The 27,791-nt window shown below is 30.2% G+C and overlaps 1 protein-coding gene across 1 annotated transcript in view; it reads right to left on the reverse strand.

The window, feature by feature from the left end:
* The window catches only part of LOC135959019 (uncharacterized), a 140,505-nt gene that overhangs the window by 15,219 nt on the left and 97,495 nt on the right, over nt 1-27,791 (reverse strand). The window contains exons 2-3 of the mRNA XM_065510003.1: nt 7,196-7,335; nt 3,017-3,961 (exon numbers count right to left, since the gene is read on the reverse strand). Of these exons, the coding sequence (XP_065366075.1) occupies nt 3,017-3,961; nt 7,196-7,335 (1,085 nt within the window). The remainder of the gene's footprint in view (nt 1-3,016; nt 3,962-7,195; nt 7,336-27,791) is intronic.

Consider the following 27,791-nt stretch of genomic DNA (forward strand, 5'->3'; position numbering starts at 1 on the left):
CGATATTGGCTTGATTCATTCTTGGCCTCAAAAGATGAACACTTCTTTTGGCTCGGAATCCATATGTTGTCAGAAAGATGGGAAAAGGTCATAGTTAATAATGGCCAATACATACTTTGAATAAATTTAAATTGTACAAATGCTTTAAAATAAAAGCCACAGCTTAAGGCTGTTTTATAACAGCTTTAAGCTGTTTAATATGCCATTATTTTATAATGGCACCGAGTTGACATTTTATGTATTTTTGTCCATATATATTATACAATCAATATGCATATGCCTCTCGGCACATTCGGAAATTCTTCCAAAAAGTCTAAGCGGCGGAAAATCAACATCTTCAATTCCAGCGTAAAGTCGGTCCTTCTTTACGGGTGTGAAACGTGGAAAGTCACTGAGTCCTTAACAACAAAACTACTAGTGTTTGTAAATAAATGTCTGCACAAAAAAACCGCATCAAAAACGACGACTTACTGGCAATTAGCAACAAATCTGCCGTCGCCCACGAAATTCGACATCGTAAATGGTCGTGGATTGGCCACACGATGCGCAAAGGCCAGTTTATAATGGAATCAGCAAGAGAAACGAACGAAATGTGGGACAACAACGAACTGCATGGAGAAAATCTGTAGAAGCGGAGTATCGACAACGAGAACTCACGTGGCCTCAAATCCGACATGTGGCTCCAGATAGAAATCGTGAACACATTCCCTTAACCTATGAATTTTAATTGCCATTAGGTAGAACTACACAGAAAAAATTATATTTCAATTCAAACATTTATCCCATATTGAACTGGTTTCAATTATTTCATAATTAAATCAAGTATTAATTTGCTGAAAAACAAATCTTCTTTGTATTTTCTATTGAATTTTGAGTTTAGAATTTGATTATTTTGAAAATTGAATATACAATTTTCGTTATTGGTTGAATTTCAAATACAAAAATTATTGAATAGATAATTTTCGTAATTGAAACATAAAAAATAACAAAAATGTGTTTTCAATTACGAAAATTATCTATTCAATAATTTTGGTATTTGAAATTCAATCAATAACGAAAATTGTATATTCAATTGTCAAAATAATCAAATTCAAAACTCAAAATACAATAGAAAATATCAAGAAATTTTGTTTTTGAGCAAATGAATTAATTATGAAATAATTTATTTAATTTTGAAACCAGTTCAATATGTGACAATTATTTGAATTGAAACGGTTTAAGAAATAGTTTTTTCTATGTAAAGTTAATCTGTTTATTTAATGTAAATAGTTTCCTTTTACGATTGTATTGCTAGAAGCTCCGTCTTTGGAGTAGCAACCCCATCTGTGCTGACTAAATAAAAAAAAATATTATACAATATTAAAGGATTACTGATCATTTAATAAACCTTGAGTCTATTATCGATCAATCGTAACAGTTTTTAGTGGGAGCTTTGACCAATTATGATCTTGATTATACCGGTTTCCTTATAATTGTCAAGTACGATTTTAGATATCATTAATCCGTTCGAAACTTTGTATCATTATCACAAATTTAAGTTTGTCATTCCGTTTGTTAAGTCTTTATTTACATTTTTCAATTGCGACTCCACAAAGTATATATATTCTGGATCGATATAGATAGCGAAGTCCGTCTGTCCGTCTGCATATTGAAATCAACTTTCCGTAGCCCCCCTATATCTTACAAACATGATTGATACATCAATATATCGGGAATTCTATTTAAAATCGAGAAAATCGACCCACAAACGTATGAGATATAAGAAAAAAACCGGGATAACCTCGATTTTTGGCCTACTTTTTATCTATATCTGGATTACTAAGTCATTAATATAGACAATATGGATATCTAATGATAGATATTTCAAAGTCCATTGCAACGATGTATATAATTTGGACCTACAATGGGTCAAAATCGGCAAAAATATTTTTCAACCTGAATTTTTTTTCCAAACTGATTTTTTTGTCGAAAATTTTTTTCACTAAAAATTTAAAAAACTATTTTTTTTTTAAAATTAAAAAGAAAATTTTGGAAAAATATATTTAAAAAAAAATTTTAATTTTAATTTTGTTTACCTAAAAATATTTAAAATTTGTATTTTAAAGTACAATTTGGTGAAGGGTATAAAGATTCGAATATAGAATATAGCTCTCTTACTTGTTTTTTTTCTGGATTTTGCAGCAAAATTTCTGTGCATATAAAACTTTATATCGATATCAATACTTGTAAAATATTTATGAATGTTTGATTTACGGAAGATCGATGGACCGATCGTCACAAAATTTGGTTAGAATTTGTGTATATATAAGATTTTTAACCCTCCGTTACTCGCAATTGATCTGTTTGATATTTTTTATTGTAAATTTTTTTAATCACCCTAAATTTTAAGCTATTTTTTGATAAAATAATATTTTTACTGCAATTTTTTTTTTGTATTACTCTTTTAAATACATTGCATTTAATATTGTTTTTATGTTTTCGAAATAAAAAGTGAATAGATTATTTTCAAACACGCCTTTTTTTATTGATATCAATTTGATACATTGCGACTAGTCTCGATTGAAAATGATTGCGACTAACGGAGGGTTAAAGTGATTTTCGGAAGTTGGCTATGACTTATTATGAATCGTCATCAGATTAGGTGACTTGATTTCGGCATGTATCAAAATTATTTGTGTTTGGATACCAACATTTTTAAGACATAATAATACACCAATTCTACTTAATTTCAATAGTCTTTGTCCTTGGGTCAATAAAGAAGTATTCGAATTATCAACAGTTTGATTACAAGGTTTACATAGACATCTCTCAATTGTTTCAGAAAATTATCCTGAGCAGATTGGTATAAATAATAATACTTTTGCATATTACAAACCCAATATGGGAGGGTATATTGGGTTTGTAATATTATGGTGATGTAGGTTATAATAAATGCTAATTTCTTGCATTCACTTGGACTCGTCACGTTCGTCTTCCGATACATTTCATATGCAATTTAATAAATCTTAAAACTTACCACATTTGGTGCAATATTGATGGGATCCATACGACTCCATTTATGCTCAAAACTACTATTGAACGGTGGTGACACATACGATATATTGCGAAATTCAGCCGTAAAACTGCGCACTGGATAGCCGCCCGAATTGGTTTTATTAAAACGCCAAATCAGGAAACCCAAAATCGTTGAAGCTTTAAAGTACAGTTTGGTAACAGGACCGGGTGGGGTACGAACGGTTAGATTGATTTTCTGAAATGCTTGGAATTCTTGTTCTTCTATGTCATCGATGGTGCTGGTTAGAATTGGGGTGAAAGTGGTTAAATTCAAGTCACTACTGCTGCTACTACTGCTGCTGCTGCTATTGCTACTGCTTATACTGTGATAATTGTTGTTGCTGTGTTCGTTGAAGGTGATATCCGTTGTGTGAAGAAGTGTGGAGGAATTAGCATTTGTTAGGGTTTTAATAACTATAGTTGTTGTAGTGGTTTTTGTTGTTGCGGAGCCAGAAGCTGAGGCTGAAACAGTTAATGTTGGTGTTCTTGTTGTTGCTGTTACATTGTTAGGCATTGGAAGCATTGAGGTAGTTGAAGCATTTTGTTTATGTGTTGTTGTTGTTTTTTGTTTTGTTGTTGTTATTATTTGTGTTGTAATATTTTTATTTTCTACTAAAGGCTTAACAAATGTTGTATCATTATAATGATTTGTTGTTTTTGTTGTAGTCGATGTTAAAAGCACTTGTTCATCATCTCTGTCATCATCTTCCTCATCACCATCATCATGATCATCATTTTGTTGTACTTCGTCTTTGTCAATTTGTGTTGCATGTACATTTAATGAAGTACTATTGTTTTCACTCTGGTCATCATATTCCAGACTTTGACTGGATGTCACAGCAGCAAAGCACACATACAAACCTCGGTCAGAGGCTGAGACATTTGTGAGCACCAAATATTTACCTGTCTGGGGATGAGAAAATACAAAAATACGAGTGATGTAAATAAGAATAAATTAAAACAAGTAAGAGAGCTATATTCGGCTGTGCCGAATCTTATATACCCTTCACCAAATTATACTTCAAAATACAAATTTTAAATATTTTTAGGTAAACAAAATTCTTTTTTTTTTCCAAAGTTGTTTTTGAATTTTTGGAAATTTTTTTTTTTGAATTGTTATTTAAATTTTTAAATTTAATTTTTTTTTTTAAATTTTAAAAAAAATATTTTGTTTAAATTTTAAAAAAAATTCGGGTTAAAAAATATTTATTGACCCATTGTAGGTCCAACTTACTATGGTCTTATATACGTTGTTGCAAAGGTCTTTGAAATATATATCCATATTCTCTATATTAATGACTTAGTAATCCAGATATAAGTAGGTCAAAAATCAGGGTTGTCCTGGTTTTATCTCAGCCATTTGTAGACCGATTTTGCTTATTTTGCATAGGAAACTTCTCGAAAGCATGTCTGACAGAATTATTGAAGATTTGGATCCCGAAGATATCAGGGGTCTTCAGAAAATTGATTTCAACAAACAGACGGACATGGCTTAATCGACTCCGCTATCTATAAGGATCCAGAATATATATACTTTTGAAGAATAAACATTGGAGGAAATACTCCATGAAGATTGTTGTAAAACTCAGCCGAGAGACCTTGAAAGACTTTGCATGTCCAAACTAATGTTTGATCGCTATAAAAGAAAATAATTTTTACATCGAATAATTACTTGCGATGAAAAATGGCTCCATTACGATAACCTGAAGCGTAAGAGATCATATGTGAAGCCCGGTCAAACAGCCGAATCGACATCAAAGCCAAATATCCATGGCGTCCTATCTATTATGAGCTGCTGAAATCTAGCCACACCATCACAAGGAACCACAGTGGGGCAGAATCGAAAATTTTTGGAAATAAATCTGGCATTTCTAAACGGCTGGTCCAATCGGGATAAAATTTGAATTGGGCGCAGCCAAGGAGTATTCGAGTTTAAGTTATTGAAATGGGCACTACAAATGCTCCAGGGGCGGCGCTATGGGGGCTCAAAGTAAGGTACCTTTGATATGTAAAATTTTTAAACACGTGCCATTTTTTTGTTTCCCATCCGATTTCAACGAATTTTATATTTCTGGAAAGCTCGGAATAAATTACAAGGTGTAAAAAAACTTGTCAAAAGGTCAAAGGGAATCCCGCAATTCCTAAAAATTGGAGCGAAAATCCCAAGGGCGCATTTTAATAACTTAAACTCGAATACTCCTTGGCTACGCCCAGTTCAAAATTTATCCCGATCGGACCAGCCGTTTAGATATGCCAGATTTATTTCCAAAAAATGTCGATTCTGCCCCACTGTGGTTCCTTGTGATGGTGTGGCTAGATTTCAGCAGCTCATAATAGATAGGACGCCATGGATATTTGGCTTTGATGTCGATTCGGCTGTTTGACCGGGCTTCACATATGATCTCTTACGCTTCAGGTTATCGTAATGGAGCCATTTTTCATCGCAAGTAATTATTCGATGTAAAAATTATTTTCTTTTATAGCGATCAAACATTAGTTTGGACATGCAAAGTCTTCGAATGCGACTGATTCGTTTGAAGCGAGCATTGACCGATAAACGCCCAGAATATGCGGCCAGATAATCCATCATGACAACGCTCGGCTGTCATGTGGTTGGGAAGTTTTGCCTCAGCCGCTTCATAGTCCAGACTGTGCCCCGCCCCGCCCGACTGCTATTTGTTTCGATCGATGCAGAACGCTCTCTCTCGCTTCACTTTAGAATAGAGTATCCGAAATTGGCTTGATTCGTTCTGGGTCTCAAAAGATAAGCAGTTCTTTTGGCTCCGAATCCATATGTTGCCAGAAAGATGGGAAAAGGTCATGGCTAACAAATGTTTCAAAATAAAAGCTACAAAAATCCCACATTTGAAGTTATACACCCAATAGCTGTCATAATAATGAAGTGTGTTTGACATCTTTTTCAGTATACTTTGACAAATCAGTATGCAAAGACTTGCACCAGAACAATGTTTACGAATCGTGGAAATTTATTTCTAAAATTTGAGCAGAAACAAGCAGAATTGTTCTTTTTTCTGAGAGCACCTCATGAGACTCTATTACATCCCGAAAAAATCACTGTTTGGTGCAGTTTAAATGCCGAAAGCATTTAAATTCGAAAATGGTGCCAACATTACCGTGAATGGCGAACGCTACAGGCAAACGATTCGTGATTTTTTTAATTCTCATGGAATTAATAAATCTCTGGTCTATGCTGATAAACGATTGATCATTTAGAATCCAACATTCGACTATTGACGAAACTAGATCGGGTATGCTCCTTGTAGGAGTTAAAAGGAACAAATATATATGCTCGAAAAAGAGGTGCATAATTGGACCGACAAGACGGCGTTCATAAGGCAATATGCCAGAAATTAGTTCTAAACATTTAATGTCATGAAATTTTGGCCATTCCATTGAATTTGTTGTGTATTAATTTTCAAAAAAGTTGTATGCCTCCAAAAAAATACCCCTAACAATGGGGAGGGACAAGGTATCGTATTTACCACTTCCAAATTTATTGAAATTTTGAACACGGGTTGTTCGTGGTAATAAGAAATTTGAAGATCCTTAAAATTTTTCAATTTGTTATGGTTTGGATTCTATCGAGGTTTAAAGTTCAAATTTTATTTAAGAATAGTGTAAAATTGAGCAGTTTAAATTGTATTTAACTTATATCAAAAACTATTTTTAATTGGAACTTTTTTTAATTTTTCTACTTTGACCAAAAACACGAAACTTCAAATAAAATGAGCAACTTTTAAATATTGATATATTTTGCTGAAATTACCAGAATTCGGTTTCTAGATGACGATGAACAATTTTAGACCTTGAGAGTAACGAAATAAATTATGAAATTTAAAAAAGATTCTACGAACTTATTTCGAATTTCGCCCACTGTAACGTGTACAACCTACAATTGAGATTAGTTTGTGGTTTTTAAGTTCAAAATTTAATATGGCAATTGCACATAACATTCTACAATTATTACCCTATTTACACCTCCTCCACAACCTTTTAAATACAAGACACCAACCAACCTACAACTAAATACATACCTAACACTGGTAATCCAAGTACATTTGTTTGTAAATTCAAATGAGTGAGGAAGGAGTGCATATGTGGTTATTTTAATGTAACTCACCTGTATAATTGTGCTATTATTACTGCCATTTTCTTTGACCCACATTATGTTGCCATCAGCAATACATGGTATTGAAATATTCTCCCCTTTATCTGTCACGTATTCGTTGTATTTGATAGTTGATGTTAATACTGTTAGCACTGGAAGGAGAACAAAAAAAAAAAAAAAAAAACAAACCAAGAAATATTAAAGAAACATGGAATAAATGCATAAAAACTGAATTACAATAATAAAATGTTTAACTTGTTCAAGCAAAGAGTCAAGTGAATCGAATAGTTTCGAAAATTTATGGTATTTTAAAACTAGAAAATTGTTTTCATAGACCATGTCACAAACACTGAACTAACTGTGCGAATAGTAGTTGATATTTAAATATTCTGCAATGTTTTTACTCGTAGAGATGGCATCGAGAGATAGATGTATATAATTTACCACACAAATGGGTACAATATTGTTGGCGAATGTGGCATAAATATTTATTTTATATAATAAATATTACGTATACGTTTGGGGGGATGGTGGGAATATGTGAAACATGCTAATGCATGTTTTGTAATACAGATTGAAGATTATAATAAAAGGAATTATGTATATGAAAATAAAGGTTTAATAAAACCAGGTCTGATTGATACTAAAACTAAAGGTTTAATAAAACCAGGATTAATACTCAAACTTAAGGATTAATCAAACCAAAATTGATACTCGAAACCATTGATTGATACTCAAACTAAAGGTTTAATAAAACCAGGATTGTTACTCAAACTAAAGGTTTAATAAAACCAGGATTGTTACTAAAAATAAAGGTTTAATAAAACCAGGATTAATATTCATACTAAAGGTTTAATAAAACCAGGTTTGGTACCCAAACTAATGGTTTAATAAATCCAGGATTGATACTCAAACTCATGGTTTAATAAAACCAGAATTGATATTCAAACTCAAAGTTTAATTAAACCAGGATTGATACTCAAACTAAAGGTTGAATAAAACCCGGATTGATACTCAAACTAAAGGTTTATTAACACCAGGATTGATACTGAAACTAAGGGTTTAATAAAACCAGGATTGATACTCAAACTAAAGGTTTATTAAACCAGGATTGATACTCAAACTAAAGATTTAATAAAACCAGGATTGATACTCAAACTAAAGGTTTAATAAAACCAGGATTGTCACTCAATCTAAAGGTTTAATAAAACCAGGATTGTTACTCTAACTAAAGGTTTAATAAAACCAGGATTATTACTCAAACTAAAGGTTTAATAAAACCAGGATTGTTACTCAAACTAAAGGTTTAATAAAACCAGAATTGTTACCCAAACTAAAGGTTTAATAAAACCGGAATCATTACTCAAACTCAAAGTTTAATTAAACCAGGATTGATACTCAAACTCAAAATTTAATTAAACCAGGATTGATACTTAAACTAAATGTTTAATAAAACCAGAATTGATACTCAAACTAAAGGTTTATTAACACCAGGATTGATACTGAAACTAAGGGTTTAATGAAACCAGGATTGATACTTAAACTCAATGTTTAATGAAACCAGGATTTATACTCAAACTTAAGGTTTAATAAAACCAAGATTGAATAAAACCTCAAATAATACTTAACCTAAAAGTTTAACAATCGTGATCTTATTGTTACAAATACATGGAATATTTTGTTTAACTTTTCCTAAATTTAATATCAAACACTTTTTACGAAACTCCTCAAAACATTTTACTTATTTTTATTAAACGTTTAATCTACTTTTCTATTTATTCTGCTGCAGATGTCTTCACCTCTTGGTGTTCTATAAAAAAACCTTCAAATTATCATTAAATTTCAATAAAAAATCAATAAATACTAAGATTATTTTAGCAGACATAAGTTTTTTTTTTGTCATTACTTTACATTTTTAACATTTGCTTGCTTTACACACAAGTGTGTAGTCGAGTGTCTTTGACAACAAATACAATAAATAATTCAAAAGATGACAATAAATAGAAAAAATATCTATTTATTACAAATTGAATTTTATTTCACATAAATAAAGTGAAAGAAAATAAACAATTTACTGGTATGTTAGACACAATTTACAAAAAGTTTTCAGAATTCTGTTACAGACTTTGAAGTATAAAAAAAATATGTTTCTCATCTTACTTATGAAAATTAAAAGCTTTTAAGAATTTATGTTTAAGTCTATAAATTTTGAAATTCAAATCTGCTTAAGCATTTATCACCCATTGCTGACAATCCCCTTTTGTGTTTATTACACAAAATAATTGACAGTCTTAAAAATTTAATACTCAACTACAACACGTACAATAATTTATTTATCTATATATATAAAAGAGTAACGTTACTGACTGACTGACTGACTGACTGACTGACTGACTGATTCATCATCGCACAGCCCAAACGGCTGAAGCTAGAATCACGAAATTTTAACTGTGGGTTCCTCCGTCCCCAAAACGATCCGATAAGAAGGGATTTTTGGAAATTCGAACGTTTAGGGGGTAAAAAAGGGTAAAAACGGGTAAATTCGGTAACCTTATATCTTCAAAACTAATAAAGATATAAAAAAACTTAAAATAGCATGTTACTCCATTTAAAAAATAAGCTGACAGGTGTTTCGTACTTTTTGGAAATTCGAAACTTTTAGGGGAGAAAACGGGTAAAAACTGTATTTTGGTACTTTTTTTGCACCCTATGCATCTTTTATACCAATAAACATAGAAACAAATTTTAAATCGTATTCTTTAATTAACAAAAAATAAAAAATATAAGTTTGGTACTTTTTGGAAATTCGAACCTTTAAGGGATAAAAATTGTGTTAATTTTTGGTACTTTTTCATAAAATATGTTTTTCTATAATTTGACATAGACATACGAATATTTTATTATGAGCTCCCACCACTTTACAGAAATTTATTTCAATGAAATTGTACCACCTCAATGGGGATAAAAAAGGTACCAAAAAGGGGATAAAATCGGGAAAATACATTATATTTGAAATTATTAAGCCAATTTTGATAATTTTTTTTAACGTTGGTTCCTGGATTCATACAAAAATTAACTAACAGGGTGTTATTTGGAACTCGAGTACCAAGGTGTATATTGGGCCAAATCCGGGTAAACAGTTTGGTACTTTTTTTAAAACATATTTATTCTTGGGCACATTAACACAGATTTTAATATTTTGATACATGCCTGTAGCATAAACAATTTTGGCAAAATGGAATATTTTTAAATTTCAAACTTGAGGGGTGTTCAAGTAAGAAAAGGGAAATTGGTACTTTTCTCCTAATGGTACTTTTTTAAAATTTTAAATTATTTCAGTTATCGACATTAAAGTTAGCTGATATGTATTTGAGTGAAGTTAGTGTTAGGAATAGGGGATAATATTTAGGTACCAAAATGTGTGAACTGTACTATAGGTACTTTTTTGTTCATCTAATGGTACTTTTTAAAATTTCTATAATAATGGACTTAGAAACATGAAATTAAGTGAGTGAGAATTCTAGGGGGAGACTTTTTGGTACTTTTTCTTTATTGGAATGGTACTTTTTGTAATTTCTTCACCAATGAACCTAGAAACATGAAATAAAGCTTATATGGAACCGAGTGAGTGGGAAACCACAAGTGTGGGCTTTTTGGTCCTTTTTCTATATTCTAATGGTACTTTTTTGAATTTTCTTTAACAATGGACTTAGAGACATGAAATTAAGCATATATGGTCCTAAGTGAGTGAGAATTCTAGGGGGAGACTTTTTGGTACTTTTTCGAATGGTACTTTTTGTAATTTCTTCACCAATGAACCTAAAAACATGAAATTAAGACCGGAGTGAGTGGGAATCTACAAGTGACTGCTTTTTGGTACTTTTTCTATATTCGAATGGTACTTTTTGAATTTTCTGTAATAATGGACATAGAAATATGAAGTTAAGCATATATGGTCCTAAGTGAGTGAGAATTCTAGGGGGAGACTTTTTGGTACTTTTTGTTTATTCTAATAGTACTTTTTTGAATTTTCTATAACAATGAACTTAGAAACATGAAATTAAGCATATATGGTCCTAAGTAAGTGAGAATTCTATGGGGAGACTTTGTGGTACTTTTTCTTTATTCGATTGGTACTTTTTGTAATTTCTTCACCAATGAACCTAGAAACATGAAATAAAGCTTATATGGAACCGAGTGAGTGGGAAACTACAAGTGGGTGCTTTTTGGTACTTTTTCTATATTCTAATGGTACTTTTTGAATTTTCTATAATATAATGGACCTAGAAATATGAAATTAAGCGTATATGGTCCTAAGTGATTGAAAATTCAAGCGGATACTTCATGGTACTTTTTGTTTATTCTAATGATACTTTTTTTAATTTTCTATAGCAATGGACTTAAAAACATGAAATTAAGCATACATGGTCCTAAGTGAGTTAGAATTCTAGGGAGCCACTTTTTGGTACTTTTTCTTTATTCGAATGGTACTTTTTGTAATTTCTTCACCAATGAACCTAGAATCATGAAATAAAGCTTATATGAACCCGAGTGACTGGAAAACCACAAGTGTATACTTTTTAGTACTTTTTCTATATTCTAATGGTACTTTTTGAATTTTCTATAATATAATGGACCTAGAAATATGAAATTAAGCGTATATGGTCCTAAGTGATTGAAAATTCAAGCGGATACCTCATGGTACCTTTTGTTTATTCTAATGATACTTTTTTTAATTTTCTATAGCAATGGACTTAAAAACATGAAATTAAGCATACATGGTCCTAAGTGAGTTAGAATTCTAGGGGGAGACTTTTTGGTACTTTTTCTTTATTCGATTGGTACTTTTTGTAATTTCTTCACCAATGAACCTAGAAACATGAAATAAAGCTTATATGGAACCGAGTGAGTGGGAAACCACAAGTGTGGGCTTTTTGGTCCTTTTTCTATATTATAATGGTACTTTTTTGAATTTTCTTTAACAATGGACTTAGAGACATGAAATTAAGCATATATGGTCCTAAGTGAGTGAGAATTCTAGGGGGAGACTTTTTGGTACTTATTCTTTATTCAAATGGTACTTTTTGTAATTTCTTCACCAATGAACCTAGAAACATTAAATAAAGGTTATACGGACCCGAGTGGGTGAGCAACTACAAGTGGGTGCTTTTTGGTACTTTTTCTATATTCTAATGTTACTTTTTGAATTTTCTATAACATAATGGACCTAGAAATATGAAATTGAGCGTATATGGTCCTAAGTGATTGAAAATTCAAGCGGATACCTCATGGTACCTTTTGTTTATTCTAATGGTACTTTTTTTTAATTTTCTATAGCAATGGACTTAAAACATGAAATTAAGCATACTACATGGTCCTAAGTGAGTTAGAATTCTAGGGGAGACTTTTCGGTACTTTTTCTTTATTCGAATGGTACTTTTTGTAATTTCTTCACCAATGAACCTAAAAACATGAAATTAAGCTTATATGGACCGGAGTGAGTGGGAAACCACAAGTGGGGGATTTTTGGTACTTTTTATATATTCTAATGGTACTTTTTTGAATTTCCTATAATAATGGACCTAGAGTTTCCAAAAAATCGAAGAATTTCAAAACCGCGGTTTCGGTTTTAAAAAATTAAAAACCGATCGGATTCGGTTTTGTGATAATTTATTAAATCTTAAGTAGTATAGAAACAAAATTAGTTGATAATATAGGAAATGATATACAAATCTAAAATTCAAACTTGACGGGTTATGGTTTAGTGAATGCGAATTTAAAAGTGATAATCAATGGTACTATTTCCTTATTGCAATGGTACTTTTTGAATATTTTATAATAATAAATATAAAAATTTTAAATTAGGAACACATTTTGCATTTTCTATAATAATGGACCCAGAAATATGAAATTAGACATTTACAATTAGATTCACAAACGGAGACTTAATAGTACTATTTCTTTCTTCTAATTGGGGTGGCGAAGCGCACCGGGTCTGCTAGTTTATTATATTTTTTTTTGTTTATTTCTTGTTGTACAATGAGACAACACCCACAATTAAAATTAATAACCACAAATATACGAACGTATTAATGAATTAATTTACATGCATACAGTTGTGTTAAAGAAAATAATATCCATTGAAAAAATATTGGAAAATTGATAAAAAGGAGAAACGAAAATTTATTTAAATAGACCGACAGACAGACATTAAAGTGAAAACATGATGAAAGCATTATTAATTATTTATTAAGCGGTGTAAACGAATTTCAAGTGTACTACAGCATGGAAATGAATTGAAGTGGTTGATTTATAGGGGGATTTAACATCAATCATGGTTTTATAAAATCTTTTAGGTTGAATATCAATCGTAATTTAATAGGGAATTTAATTCGAGTACCAATCCTAATTTTGTAGGGCTTTTAATTTGAGTATCAATCGTGGTTTTATTGAACTTTTAGTTTGAGCATTAACCGTAGTTTTGTGGAGCTTTTAGTTTGAGTTATAATCGTGGTTTCCTTGAGCTTTTAGTTTGAGTTATAATCGTGGTTTTAAAGAACTTTTAGTTTGAGTTATAATCGTGGTTTTATAGAGCTTTTAGTTTGAGTTATAATCGTGGTTTTATTGAGCTTTTAGTCTGAGTTATAATCGTGGTTTTATAGAGCTTTTAGTTTGAGTTATAATAGTGGTTTCATAGAGCTTTTAGTTTGAGTTATAATCGTGGTTTTATAGAACTTATAAGTTGAGTTATAATCGTGGTTTTATAAAGCTTTTAGTTTCGGTTGTAATCGTGGTTTTATAGATCTTTTAGTTTCAGTTATAATCGTGGTTTTATAGAACCTTTAAGTTGAGTTATAATCGTGGTTTTATAAAGCTTTTAGTTTCTGTTGTAATCGTGGTTTTATAGATCTTTTAGTTTGAGTTATAATCGTGGTTTTATAGATCTTTTGGTTCGAGTTATAATCGTGGTTTTATAGACCTTTTAGTTTGAGTTCTATAGAGCTTTTATTTTGAGTTCTATAGAGCTTTTATTTTGAGTTATAAGCATAAGCAGAGTTTTCTATAGATAACTTTGCAGTGGGAAGAGTTTTCTATAGAAAACTTTGCAGTGGGAAGAGTTTTCTATAGAAAAATTTGCAGTGGGAAGTGTTTTCTATAGAAAACTTTGCAGTGGGAAGAGTTTTCTATAGAAAACTTTGCAGTGGGAAGAGTTTTCTATGGAAAACTTTGCAGTGGGAAGAGTTTTCTATGGAAAACTTTGCAGTGGGAAGAGTTTTCTATGGAAAACTTTGCAGTGGGAAGAGTTTTCTATAGAAAACTTTGCAGTGGGAAGAGTTTTCTATAGAAAAATTTGCAGTGGGAAGAGTTTTCTATAGAAAACTTTGCAGCGGGAAGAGTTTTCTAGAGAAAACTTTGCAGTGGGAAGAGTATTCTAGAGAAAACTTTGCAGTGGGAAGAGTTTTCTAGAGAAAACTTTGCAGTGGGAAGAGTTTTCTATGGAAAACTTTGCAGTGGGAAGAGTTTTCTAGAGAAAACTTTGCAGTGGGAAGAGTTTTCTATGGAAAACTTTGCAGTGGGAAGAGTTTTCTATGGAAAACTTTGCAGTGGGAAGAGTTTTCTATCGAAAACTTTGCCGTGGGAAGAGTTTTCTATCGAAAACTTTGCCGTGGGAAGAGTTTTCTAAAGAAAACTTTGCCGTGGGAAGAGTTTTCTAAAGAAAACTTTGCAGTTGGAAGAGATATCTAAATAAAACTTTGCAGTTGGAAGAGTTTTCTATAGAAAACTTTGTAGTGAGAAAAGTTTTCTACATAAACCATTGCAGTGGGAAGAATTTTCTATAGAAAACTTTGCAGTGGGAAGAGTTTTCTACAGAAAGCTTTGCAGTGGGAAGAGTTTTCTTTAAAAAAAGGAAGAATTTTTTCTAGACAATTTTCAAATGGAAAGAGTTTTCTCTAGAATATTTTGTAGGTGGGAAAACTTTTATATATAAAACATTGCATTATGAAGACTTTTCTATAGACCTTTTACTTTTCATACTCTTCTTTCTTTTGAATAAGAAATTAATGATACATACAAATTTAAATGTCATGTCCAGCTGAATTTCTCTCATGTAGGGAACTTAATTAAGTGAAATGGCAAATATTTATTAAACATTAATATAAATGAAAATACTTAACATTGTCCTAGTAAATGTTTTCACATTACAACACACAATTACGAGTAAACGGGATATAATTAAAAGTTCATGCGAGTAGTATTAAATTAAATTGAAGCAAAACTACATTAAAAAAAAATAATTGAAATGAAAAAATGCAACCAGGAACAATAAATAAAATGTATCTCTATTATTTACGCTTTGTGGGTCTGAGCTGTCAATCGAATAATAAAAACATCGAAAATCTTCTAATTCTCTATAATTTGTTCATTATCGGTCAGGACTTGATACTGGTGTACAACTTTTGCACTCACATCAGAGAAGATACTGCTGACATAAATATAATAGAAAATCTTATGATTTATGTAAATCATGGCATAGCTTTGGCCTATAAAGTGGTGCGGATATTCATCAGTTGCCGGGTGATTTTGGATCGCAAAACTGAGGCGAACATTTGCCAGTTGATTGAAGAAATCGAAAATGATTTTCAATTGAAATTATTTCACAAATATGAGATGAGTAATTGGTATAATAGAGTTTTCTATAGATATTTATGGATAGTTACTATGTTATTGAATGTGTCTGCCATCATCTATGAATGGCAGTATGAAAGTTTTCTATCAGTTTTAAATTACACTCGCTATCTGTTCACATTGCATGCCATTAGGGCAGTTTATTTGCAATTTGTTTTGATTATTATAAAAATTGATGAGATATTAGAAAATCTGGAAAAATGTTTAATCAACAATCTACATCAGCAGCGCCAGCAAACAGTTGGACATCCGGCGGAAATGAAAGTTTTCAATAATAATCAATGTGTTGTGTTTAACGGTAGTGGTGGTGTTGGTGTTGTTGTTGGCATGTCGTCGTCGTCTGTCAACAATTGGCCATGTTTACAGCTCAGACACTATTTGCTGCAGCGCCTTTGGACAATGAAATGTATTTATGGCAAAATAATACAAATCTCTTTAACATGTTCGTCATTATTTGGCTTATCCGTTTTGCTAACGAATTTCCTGTGTATTTCTGAATTAACTGGGATAATGTACGTGGCTGTTACGACACTTGCATTCGAATCGTATCCATTGATGGGAGTGGTGTATGGCCTGTATACGGTGCTGCCAACGGTTATGATACTGATGATCATGTGCTGGTTGAGTGACAAATGTTCGAGGAGGGTGAGTTTGAATTCTTATTAATTTTAAAATAGTTTTTAACTATAAACTTTACTCTGCTGCTGCTTTAACTATGCATTGACCTTTTAAAACTGCCACATTTAATATTTCAATTGTTTAATCCACCCCCATTGTGCATTAGTTTAGCAACTAAAAACTTTTTCTCAAATTAAATTTAAAAGTTTTATATCTCTTTTCAAACACTTTTATTTAAATTAATCACACCTCATTGCTGTTTTTTTTGTTTTATAGAATTTCTTAAAACACTAGCTTTCTTCCTAGAAAGACTTTAGAAAATTTTACGCCTCGTTTACAAACATTTCTGAAAGTGGCCATTATTAACTTTTCGCTGACTTTAAACAATTAATTAAGGTTTTTTTGTAGCTTAAGCCAACAAAAAATACAAAACAAAAAACGCTTGAATAAACAGGTAACACAAGTTGTATACGAATAATACCAGTCAGCCAACTGAAAGTTTTCTGTTGTTTTTCCGTACCTTTTTTAAGGAGAACAAAATTGGTCATAAAAACTTTAATTAGCAGTTAAACAGTTTTATGGTGGAATAGTCATATTTTTGGTTGGTATTGTACCAATTTGTACATTTTATGATGTAAACAAATTATTATTATTTTGTTTGCCCTTTGAGAAGGAAATGAAAAATATGAAACTTTTGCCAAGAATATATGAAAACATTGCATTTTTCGATTTATTTTATTTCGTTTTTAATTAATAAGCATCATAGTTTTTCTTTTAAAGGAAAAACTTTAGTTGGTAACAACTAGTTGTTTGTTTATAAGAAACTTTCTTTTATCCTCAATTATAGGAAAACCATGAGACTACTCCACAGTTTTAAGGGTCTGTTTTGTAATAGCTCTCTACTTAGACAGGACTTCATGTTGAACTTAGAACTTAGATTTGATATCCACTGCATTACTTTTCACCAAAACTAATCGTGGTTTTATAGAGCTTTTAGGTCGAACTATAATCGTGGTTTTATAGAGGTTTTAGGTTGAACTCTAATCATGCTTTTATAGAGCTTTAAGGTTGAACTCTAATTGTAGTTTTATAGAGCTTTTAGGTTGAACTCTAATCGTGGTTTTGTATAGCTTTTAGTATGAACTATAATCGTGGTATTATAGAGCTTTTAAGTTGAACTTTAATCGTGGTTTTATAGAGCTTTTAGGTTGAACTATAATCATGGTTTTATAGAGCTTTTAGGTTGAACTCTAATCATGGTTTTATAGAGCTTTTAGGTTGAACTCTGATCATGGTTTTATAGAGCTTTTAGGTTGAACTCTAATTATGGTTTTATAGAGCTTTTATGTTGAACTATAATAGTGGTTTTAGAGAGCTTTTAGGTTGAACTTTAATCGTGGTTTTATAGAGCTTTTAGGTTGAACTACAATCGTGGATTTATAGAGCTTTTAGGTTGAACTATAATCGTGGTTTTATAGAGTTTTAATGTAGAACTATAATAGTGGTTTTAGAGAGCTTTAGGTTGAACTCTGATCATGGTTTTATAGAGCTTTTAGGTTGAACTCTGATCATGATTTTATAGAGCTTTAATGTTGAGCTATAATCGTGGTTTTATAGAGCTTTTAGGTTGAACTCTAATCATGGTTTTATAGAACTTTTAGGTTGAACTATAATCATGGTTTTATAGAGTTTTTAGGTTGAACTATAATCGTGGTTTTATAGAGCTTTTGGGTTAACTCTGATCATGATTTTATAGAGCTTTAAGGTTGAGCTATAATCGTGGTTTTATAGAGCTTTTACGTTGAACTCTAATCATGGTTTTATAGAACTTTTAGGTTGAACTATAATCATGGTTTTATAGAGCTTTTAGGTTGAACTATAATCGTGGTTTTATAGAGCTTTTAGGTTGAACTCTGATCATGGTTTTATAGAGCTTTTATGTTGAACTATAATCGTGGTTTTATAGAACTTTTGGTAGTTTTCTATAAAAATCTTTGCACTGGCCAAAGTTTTCTTTAAAATATTGCAATGTCAAGAGTTTTCTATAGAAAACTTTGTAATGGGAACAGATTTTTAAAAACAATGTTGGAATGCGAACTTATTTTGACAGTTGGAAGAGTTCTCTATGGACTTCACTTAAAATATTTTGCAATGAGCAGAAATTTGTTTTATAAAATTTTGCAGTTATAAAATTCTACAGAAAATCTTGCAGTAGGAAGAGTTTTATATAAAAATGGGAAGAGTATATAAAGCTTAGCAGTGAGAAGAATTGTCTACATAGAACATAGGAATGGAAGAGTTTTCTACAGAAAGCTTTGCAGTGGGAAGAAATTTCTTTAAAAAAGAGCTAGATACATTTCAATTGAGGTTTTATGGAGCCTTTAGTTTGGTTATCAATCGTAGTTTTATAAAGTTTTTAGGTTTAATATCAATAAAGCTTTTAGTTTGACTATTAATCGTAGTTTTATTAAACTTTAAGTTTAAGTACAAATCAAAATATGTAAAATTTTGTGGGATGTGATTATCGCAGTAACAAAAAATTTTAAATTGATTTAAATTTTACTTAACAGTTAAGTAGTAATGAAAGTGTGTTTTATATTTATTATTTGTTGCTATGTTATTAATTTATTTCTTTAACTACCAATTTCTAACACTCTTTACAGGTCATTGACATTGACAAGCAACTGAAAACGTGTCCAATACCCGCTCTATATATCGATGACTTCATTATGCAAATTCTACAAAATCCCATTAAATTTTCAGCCTATAATTTCTATGATTTAAGCTTGGCAACAGTATTTAAAGTGAGTTGTAAAACAATATACATGAAAAAAACCCAATTAATTTGTATTTTCTTTAATATTTTGTAGATATTCATTTTGGTCTTTGACTCAATGGTGATTTTTTTACAACTTTTCTCTTTAACACAAGTTGGTGAAGGATAAAAATCAAGTGAAAAAAAATATCGAATGTTATTTATTTTATAGAAAAGAAAGGTGTTTCTATATTTTAGCCTTCTGCTGTGTGGTAACGCTTACAACTACAACTTTGTAAAAGTTATTTTTTTTTTGCTTTTACACGAACAATTTATGGCAAAAATTTATTTTATTTACACACGCAATAATCATCAATCGATTTATAAGTCAAGGCGAAATGTAAAGCAATAATTAGTTAGAAGTTTATTTTAGCACAAAGTTGAAGCAAAAAAAAAAAAAATGAAAATGAAAATAAAAAAAATTATATGTATTTATAAGAAAAAAAAAAACTATAATAAATATATATTTGAAATTTGGGATATTATCGCGTTTCTAAATATAATATTCTGCTTAAATATAAAGAAATAAAATTCAGTTTTTATTATTTTATTTTTAGCTGATTTGCCATTTTATGTCATCAATGGTTTCATATGTTTGATAGACACCAAGGCGTATGAGTGTTATGAATTTTATCAAAGAATAACATATATTACTCATACGCTTAAGGGTATGATAATTTAAGACTTTTTTTAATATTTTATATGAAGAATAAATTGACTTATTTCTTTGGTCTTATATAACCTTTAGTATGAGTATCAATTCATGTTTTGAAACATAATTGTATAAAGCTTTTAGTTTGAGTATCAATCGTAGTACTATAAAGCTTTTAGTTTGAGTGGTTTTATAGCATCTTTAGTATGAATATCAATCATTGTTATAAAAAGGTTTTACTTTGAATATCAATCATATTTTCATAAGCTTTTAGTTTAAGTGTAATCAAGGTTTTATGCAGTCTATACCTTGAATATTAATTGTGGTTTTATAGAGCCTTTAGTTTGAGTACCATTCGTGGTTTTACAGAGCTTTCAATTTGAGAATCAATCGTTATTTAAAGCTTTTAGTTTAAGTATCAATAGTATTTTCATAAAGCTTTCAGTTTGAGTAACAATCGCTGTTTTATAAAGCTTTTAGCTTGAGTAGCAATGGTAGTATTACGAGTATAAAGCTTTTAGGTGGAGTATTAATCGTACATTTATTAAGCTTTCAGTTTGAGAATTAGGCTTTCAGTTATTTTTAACTGTTATAAAATATTAAAAATAGTTGGACTTCGCATAAAAATGTTAACATGGCTGTTTAGTCAATTTGAAACTTTTTAAGATTATTTGGAAACAATTAAATTTTACAAGGAGAACATTTCCAAAAGTACATCCGAAAATTACATTTGCTTTATAAATGCATTTTTTGAAAAGAAATATTATAAAATGTCTTTCAAATGCTTTTTAAAACAATAAAATCCGACATCATAAAATACGAATATTTAAAGTTAGAGTACATGTAAATTTTTCTATTTTTTTTTTTAAAAATCGTGATTAAAACTTTTAACCCAAGTATTATTTGATTTTTTATCAAGTTACCTTTGTAAAGCATGTCAGTTATTATGTTTAGTGTTAATCTGATTAAAATGAGTGGCGAAAAATTGCGTTCTAAACTTATTAGATATTTTCAACAAAACCCAATTTGGTCCTATAAATTAAACAGTATCGGGATAGAAAACCTGATTCATGTAGAAGGAATGGTCCACATGATGTTCTAAAGCCAATAAATAAAAAGTATTTTCAAAAGAGCTCCCAACAAACGGAATGATAAACTTATATATACCCTTTAATTCTAATCCGATTTTCAAGAAATGTTATATTTAGATAGTACTTTAAAATATATGTATATGAGGGTTAACTCTTTTAGTTCAAAAGATATTTCTGTTGTAAATTTTTTTTAACGTATTTCGCGGACTTTTTTTATATTTTTTTATTTTTGATGTTTGTTTAAAAATACCTGTGTATTTTTGATAAAATTTTAAATAAAAGTTCCATACAATTATTTGTATGGAACTATTTTAGATGTTCCAAATTCGAAACATCTAACTAAAATAGAGCATATGACTTAAAAATGCGGATTTTCAGGAGATGGTTTGTAAAGAAAAAAACATTCAAAAATTCCGGGTAAAACTCGGTTTTTTTTTTGGGTCCAGTCAACTGTAACAAAAAGGCTCCCTAAAGTATGCAGTACAAATTTATATATTTTATTTCCAAATAAATAAGAACAGGCATGCGTGTTGGAGAAACTTGAAGAACTAACATTAGTAAATGCTACCGGTCGGTCAACTAGTTTTAAATATTTTTAGGTTAACAAAATTTATTTTTTTTTCAAAGTTGTTTTTTAATTTTTTGTTAAAAATATTTTTTTTTAAATTAAATTTTTTTTTTAAATTAAAATTTTCTAAATTTAAAAAAAAATTTTGTTTTTAAACAAAATTGGTTTCAACAGACAGACGGAAGGACATGGCTTAATCGACTCCGCTATCTATAAGGATCCAGAATATATATACTTTATAGGGTCGGACATGAATAATGTAGAAATTACAAACGGAATGACAAACTTATATATGTATACCCTTGTCACGAAGGTGAAGGGTATAAAAATACCTGGTGCATAATATTATGACGAAACGTACATTCAAGAGAATGTTGTAGAAAAATTTAAGACCCAAAAGCAGAAAATTTTCCCAAAAAGTTCTTGGCATGGCAAGCAATATGCAGTTGCAGCAAAAGAAGCCAAACATTTGTTACAAAAGGCTCTGTAAATACCGAAATTTACATCAAGGAATATTTACAAAAGAGGATGCTTCCATTCATAAGACTTCTTAATGTGTCCACTTATTTTTGGCCTGATTTGGCATCCTGTAACTATGGTAAGCAAGGTCTTGAGTGGTACAAGAACAATAATGTGGTATTTGTACCAATACAGGCAAATCCTCCAAACTGCCTGGAGCTAAGAAGAGTGAAGAGATATTGGGCTCTTGTTACCTTAATGTAAGGGTTTCCGGAAAAAGTTCATAAATTCATCACTCTTGATTAGAACTATAAAAATAATATTTTTTGTAAATTGTAATAATAATTTCAATCAAATAAAAAGATCAAAAATCGAAGATTAGTGGTTTCAGGTTTAATTAACATATATGAGGAGCCGCTGAAAAATGTTTGAAAATTTAAATATTTTGGGAAATTGTAAAAAAAATCGAAAAAGTACCTTTTGCTCTTCGGCCCCTCATATGTATGTTAAGATTTTTTCGATCTCAATCTTATTACCATCTTTTGGATCATTTGGATTATATGAAATTTCTCCAACATTTAATTTAAATCCAAGAGCTTTTAGCAATACCCCAAAATCTACAAAAATACCGCTACCTATTTAATAAAACAGCACGTATACGTTATATTAATTAAATGAAAAACATAAATATTATTCATACGCTTTGATGAACCTTGAAAATTAATTAAAGAATATTTTAAAAACAAATAAATTTAAGTTTTCAATAGCTACAAACAATTACAAATATTTATTTTGCAATTACTATGTTACACATTAATATTTTTATATAAATAGAAATGTTTAAAACAAATTGAGAAAAATTAAGCAACATTTTAATAAATGTTTTATGAGAATTTTTTCATTAGTATTTATTTAGAATAATATAAAAAAACTACAATTCTCTATTCTCACTCTTTGAACTCAAATAAAGCGCAAGAAAATTGTTTTTGTTATTGAAAAGACTTTTTTGCACATTATTTTTTTTTCGTAATTAAAAAAGTTCTGGCGAAATTCGTGGATTTAACGTACTTGAACTAAATTCTGTCTAAACTAAAGGTTATTTTAGTTTAGTAAGATTTTTAGAGCTAGTGGTTATTATTATCAGTGGCTTTATTATTTAGCATTTTTATATATGTTGGAATTTTACATGAATTCAAATGAAATGATGCTTGAAACTTGAAAATAAAGTTTTGAATTTTGTTTGAACTTGTATTTTTTTTACTGGAGAATGCTATTGATATAGTGTAATAAAACTGTAAATAAATTGCTTGACACTGAACTGAAGCCTAGAATTACACTTGAGTCCAACTTGAATTTAAGGAAAACTGCTTATGGAATATATTTAGTGTCTTTGAACAACTTTGCTTACGAAATATAAAATATTCAGTTTCGATTTTCCTTTAAAATAATCTTTAAATGCAACATTTTTATTATAGTAATATTGTGTTTATAGTGCAATGGTTTGCTAGTAAAATATTAAATTTTTCATTCATGTAGCAAATCTTTCGCCATAAAATATTCCCATTAAATGCGGGTAATGAAAATCACTAGTTGCAACCTTTTGTCTATTTATTGCTGCAAACAAAAACTTTTTTAGTTACAGTTTTTTTTTATTCTAAAATTAGTATTTATGTTCTTTTTTTTATAGCAAATAAAAAATAGGTACATATTGGATTGTCATGTCTTTGGTTACATTCATTCAATGTATTAGATGTATGACTTAAAAAAGCAGGATTTTTTTTTTAAAAATTTTAACTTTAATTTTGAAACATTTGTATAATAGAAATTTATTCAAAGTATTGGTCATTGTCAGATATGACCTTTTCCCATTTTTTTTAGCAACATATGGATTCCAAGCCAGAAGAACTGCTCATCTTTTGAGGCCAATTACAAAACAAGTCAATTTGGGATACTCTGTTCTAAAGTGAAGCGTATCCCAGAGAGAGCATTCTGCATTGATCGAAACAAATTCATAATTTTTAACAGCTATTGCAACATGTGGCAGAGCGTTGTCATGATGGAATATTACAGTTTCATGGTAGCCTGGTCTGGTCAGATTTCAGCAGCTTATAACCCTTTTGCTCCCACCAAATACAGAGCATTACCTTAGCGCCATGGATATTTGCCTTTGGTGTCGATTTGGCTGGTTGGCCGAAATTCACATACGATCTCTTACGCTTCGGTTTATCGTAATGGATCCATTTTTTACCGCAAGTAATGATTCGGTGCAAAAATGATTTTCTTTTATAACGTTCAAGCAGCATTTCAGACATAAAAAATCGTCTTTCAAGATCTCTCGGATTCAATTCGTATGGTACCCAATTTCCCTGCTTTTGGATGAATCCTGCTAATCGCAAACATTTTGAAATTGGTGCTTGAGTAGCTCCCAATGATTTTGCAGGCTCTTGTTGAGTTTGACAACAATCTTCATGGAGTAATAACTCCAATTCTTTTTCTTCAAATTTTTTTTTGGTTGACCAGGACGATCTTTGCCTATCGTGTCGAAAACACCACACCTGAACCGCACAAACCATCTCTCGCACGTTGTAACCGATGAAACATATTCACCATAACGTTCGATGAGCAATCGGTGTGCATTAGCTGTACTTTTTTTCAAATTAAAGAATTAAAGCAAAATTTCCCCCATAAGTACTGAGATCAAAAAAATCTTAACATACGTATATATTAAAAAAAATTAAACCACTAAACTTAAAGTTTTGATTTTACAATTTATAAAAAATATTATTTTTATAGTTCCAATCAATAGTGATGAATTTACGAACCTTTTCCGGAAACTCTTTCATTCAGGTTTTTATTGATCTTTCTGTCACTTTGTTCGAACAGGTAGGCCATCTCCGTTTAACATCTACCACACTTTTGAAAACCTCTTTTGTGCTCTTCAATTCTCTTTTAAAAATAGCCCAATATCTCTTCACTGGTCTTAGCTCCAGGCAGTTTGGAGGATTTGTCTCTCTTGGTGCAAATAACACATTATAGTTTAATAACATTGGAATCAGTTTGACGGCAGACCTTTGATTGTTTGGCCAACTTTTTGTAGGACCAAGTTGGGTTTTGTTGAAAATATTTAATAATTTTAGTACGCACTTTTTTTCTCGTCACTTATTTTAATCAGATTAACAACAAATGAATATAATTGACATTAAACATAATAACTGACATACTTTTCAAAGGCAACTTGATCAAAAAAAAAATAATAGTACTTGGGTTAAAAGTTTTAATGAAAAAGGTGCGTTAAGGTTTTATCGATCTCAATCCTTATAACGCTTTGTTGTTTCTTTAATTTTGTAGGCCCGATGTGAGCAACTTTTGGGGAATACTAGCCCCCCATTCCAAGCAGGAATAAATACAAATCTACTCAAAAATACCCCAGCACTGACTATGTGAAATTTCATATCGATATCATCAATAATTCATGAGCTAGCGAATTATTTCTAAAATAAAATGTTTCTAAATCATAGAACGGAAGGAGAGAGTAAAAAATTACTCTCTTTTCACACATACGGGTGATACAAAAACAAAATACATGCAATACATTCTCATGAATTAGGTTTTTGACAACAGACTTAGGTTTTTGGCTCTCAGTTACCTATCTAGTTGTTGTCTATGCATTGAAGAGTAATTGTATTTATTTCAAAAACTAATTGTATCGATTTTAATTATTCCATTTTAGTTTCTTTGGATTCTTAATTACTAAATAAAAGTATAAACAAATTTCAAATTAACTTTATTAGTTTACTGGTCTTCTGTTAACTAAAAGGATCTAGAGATAATTAATTTGCTGCAATCTTCTGTTTAGCACAATAAACAGTCTCTACTGAAAGATAAAGTAATCTTGTCATAAAAAAGTTTTTTGTTGATTTTTTTCAAAATTGTTGATGGAAGGACCAGTTATCATTCACACACATGTATGTACAAAAAAAATTGTGAATGAATATAAACAATGTGACAGATATTATGGTATACAAATTTATAGGAAATATTAAGTGTTACATTCTTATTTTACGGGTTAAAAAAGAGGTTTATTTTAAAAAAAACAGTTTGTCTTTAATAATTGAAAAAATACTAATTTTGGTAAGAATTATAGTCTGTCACATAGCCAAAGAAGCTTGCAGTAAATTTACTTCATTTCCATTTTATTTTTATTATTTTTTTTGGAGGAATTAACCAAACAATGTGTCTGTATTTTACAAGGCAATAATACTCTGTGGGAGTTAGTCCTGCCACAATATGGATATTTATGGCATTGTATTTGGGTGACACTCTGTGTATGTTTGTACATCTATGAAAATATGTTGTATATGTATTTGTTTTTCAAATGTGTTAATATGACTTTTTTATGTTCACTTAACTGTCAATTCACTTGAGAATTTTAGATGGAATAAATGGGAAAAAAACAAAAACAAAAAACGTAAAGTAAAACTTTTGAATAAAAATTGGTTTAAAAATTTATAAATAAACTTTTAGGAAAAAAAGTCATCATTTTACAACAGGTTGTGGCCTGAATACTAAATATTTTTGCATTGCATTTGCTGAGAAGTCCTGAGAGTTGGGTAATAAAACCAAGTGAATATGGCCAAATGGCGAGGAAAAGTTTTTTTTTTCGAGTTTTAGTTTTATATTTGGAAAATATGTATAGGAATTGGTATGAGCAACATGTACCCAATATAGAGTATATAACGTAGTAATGCACGATGTTTTGTAGTTATTTTCAGTAAATTTTCGCTGTTAGGAAAATTTTCAATTGGATTTAGTTATCAAAAGGCTGCCAGGAAAGTAAGACAATGAAATCTACAGTAAATTGGTTTGGTGTTCAGAAATAATGAATAAAATAAATACTAATTACATGTAATTATATAAAAATTCAGCTTTTTGGTCAGAAATATGATTGATCTCATATCGAGCTTCCTTTTCAGTTATAATCAATCGATTTAAGATATTTTGAGTTTTCCGAGAAATATAAACACAGCTTTGAAATATCAGTTACCACAGATCGAGCTTCTTTCCCTATTAAACGCTTATTTGAAATTAGGAATGAGATCGGAAAAACCTTAACACTCGTTTTTTATTAAAAATTTTAACCCAAGTATTATTTGACCTTTTTTTTGATCAAGTTACCTTTGCAAAGTATGTCACTCATTATGTTTAATGTCAATTATGTTCATTTGTTGTTAATCTAATTAAAATTAGTGACGAGAAAAAAGTGCGTACTAAAATTATTAAATATTTTCAACAAAACCCAACTTGGTCTTACAAAAAGTTGGCCAAATAATCAAATGTCTGCCGTCAAACTGATTCCAATGTTATTAAACAGTATCAGGAGAACTTGTCCGTTGATAGAAAACCTGGTTCATGTAGAAGGAATGGTACACATGATGTTTCAAAAGCAAATAAATAGAAAGTATTTCAAAAGAGCTCACAACACATCCGGTAGGAAAGCAGCCCGGTTAGCTCAGTGCTGGGACTATTTGGTACGAAAAGTTAAAGACAATGCAGGTTTAAAAACATACAAGGCTCAAAAAGTTCCTGAGAGGAACTCTATTAAGGGGCCAAAGACAAAGATGGAAATTGAAGTCAAATTTTATACAAAAAATATACCTGCTGCATGAAACGTACGAGGGAATGTTGAAGTTTAGTACCCAAAAGCAGAAAATTTTCTC

The sequence above is a fragment of the Calliphora vicina genome, chromosome 4, assembly GCF_958450345.1.
Source record: "Calliphora vicina chromosome 4, idCalVici1.1, whole genome shotgun sequence".
Classification (NCBI taxonomy): Eukaryota; Metazoa; Arthropoda; class Insecta; order Diptera; family Calliphoridae; genus Calliphora; species Calliphora vicina.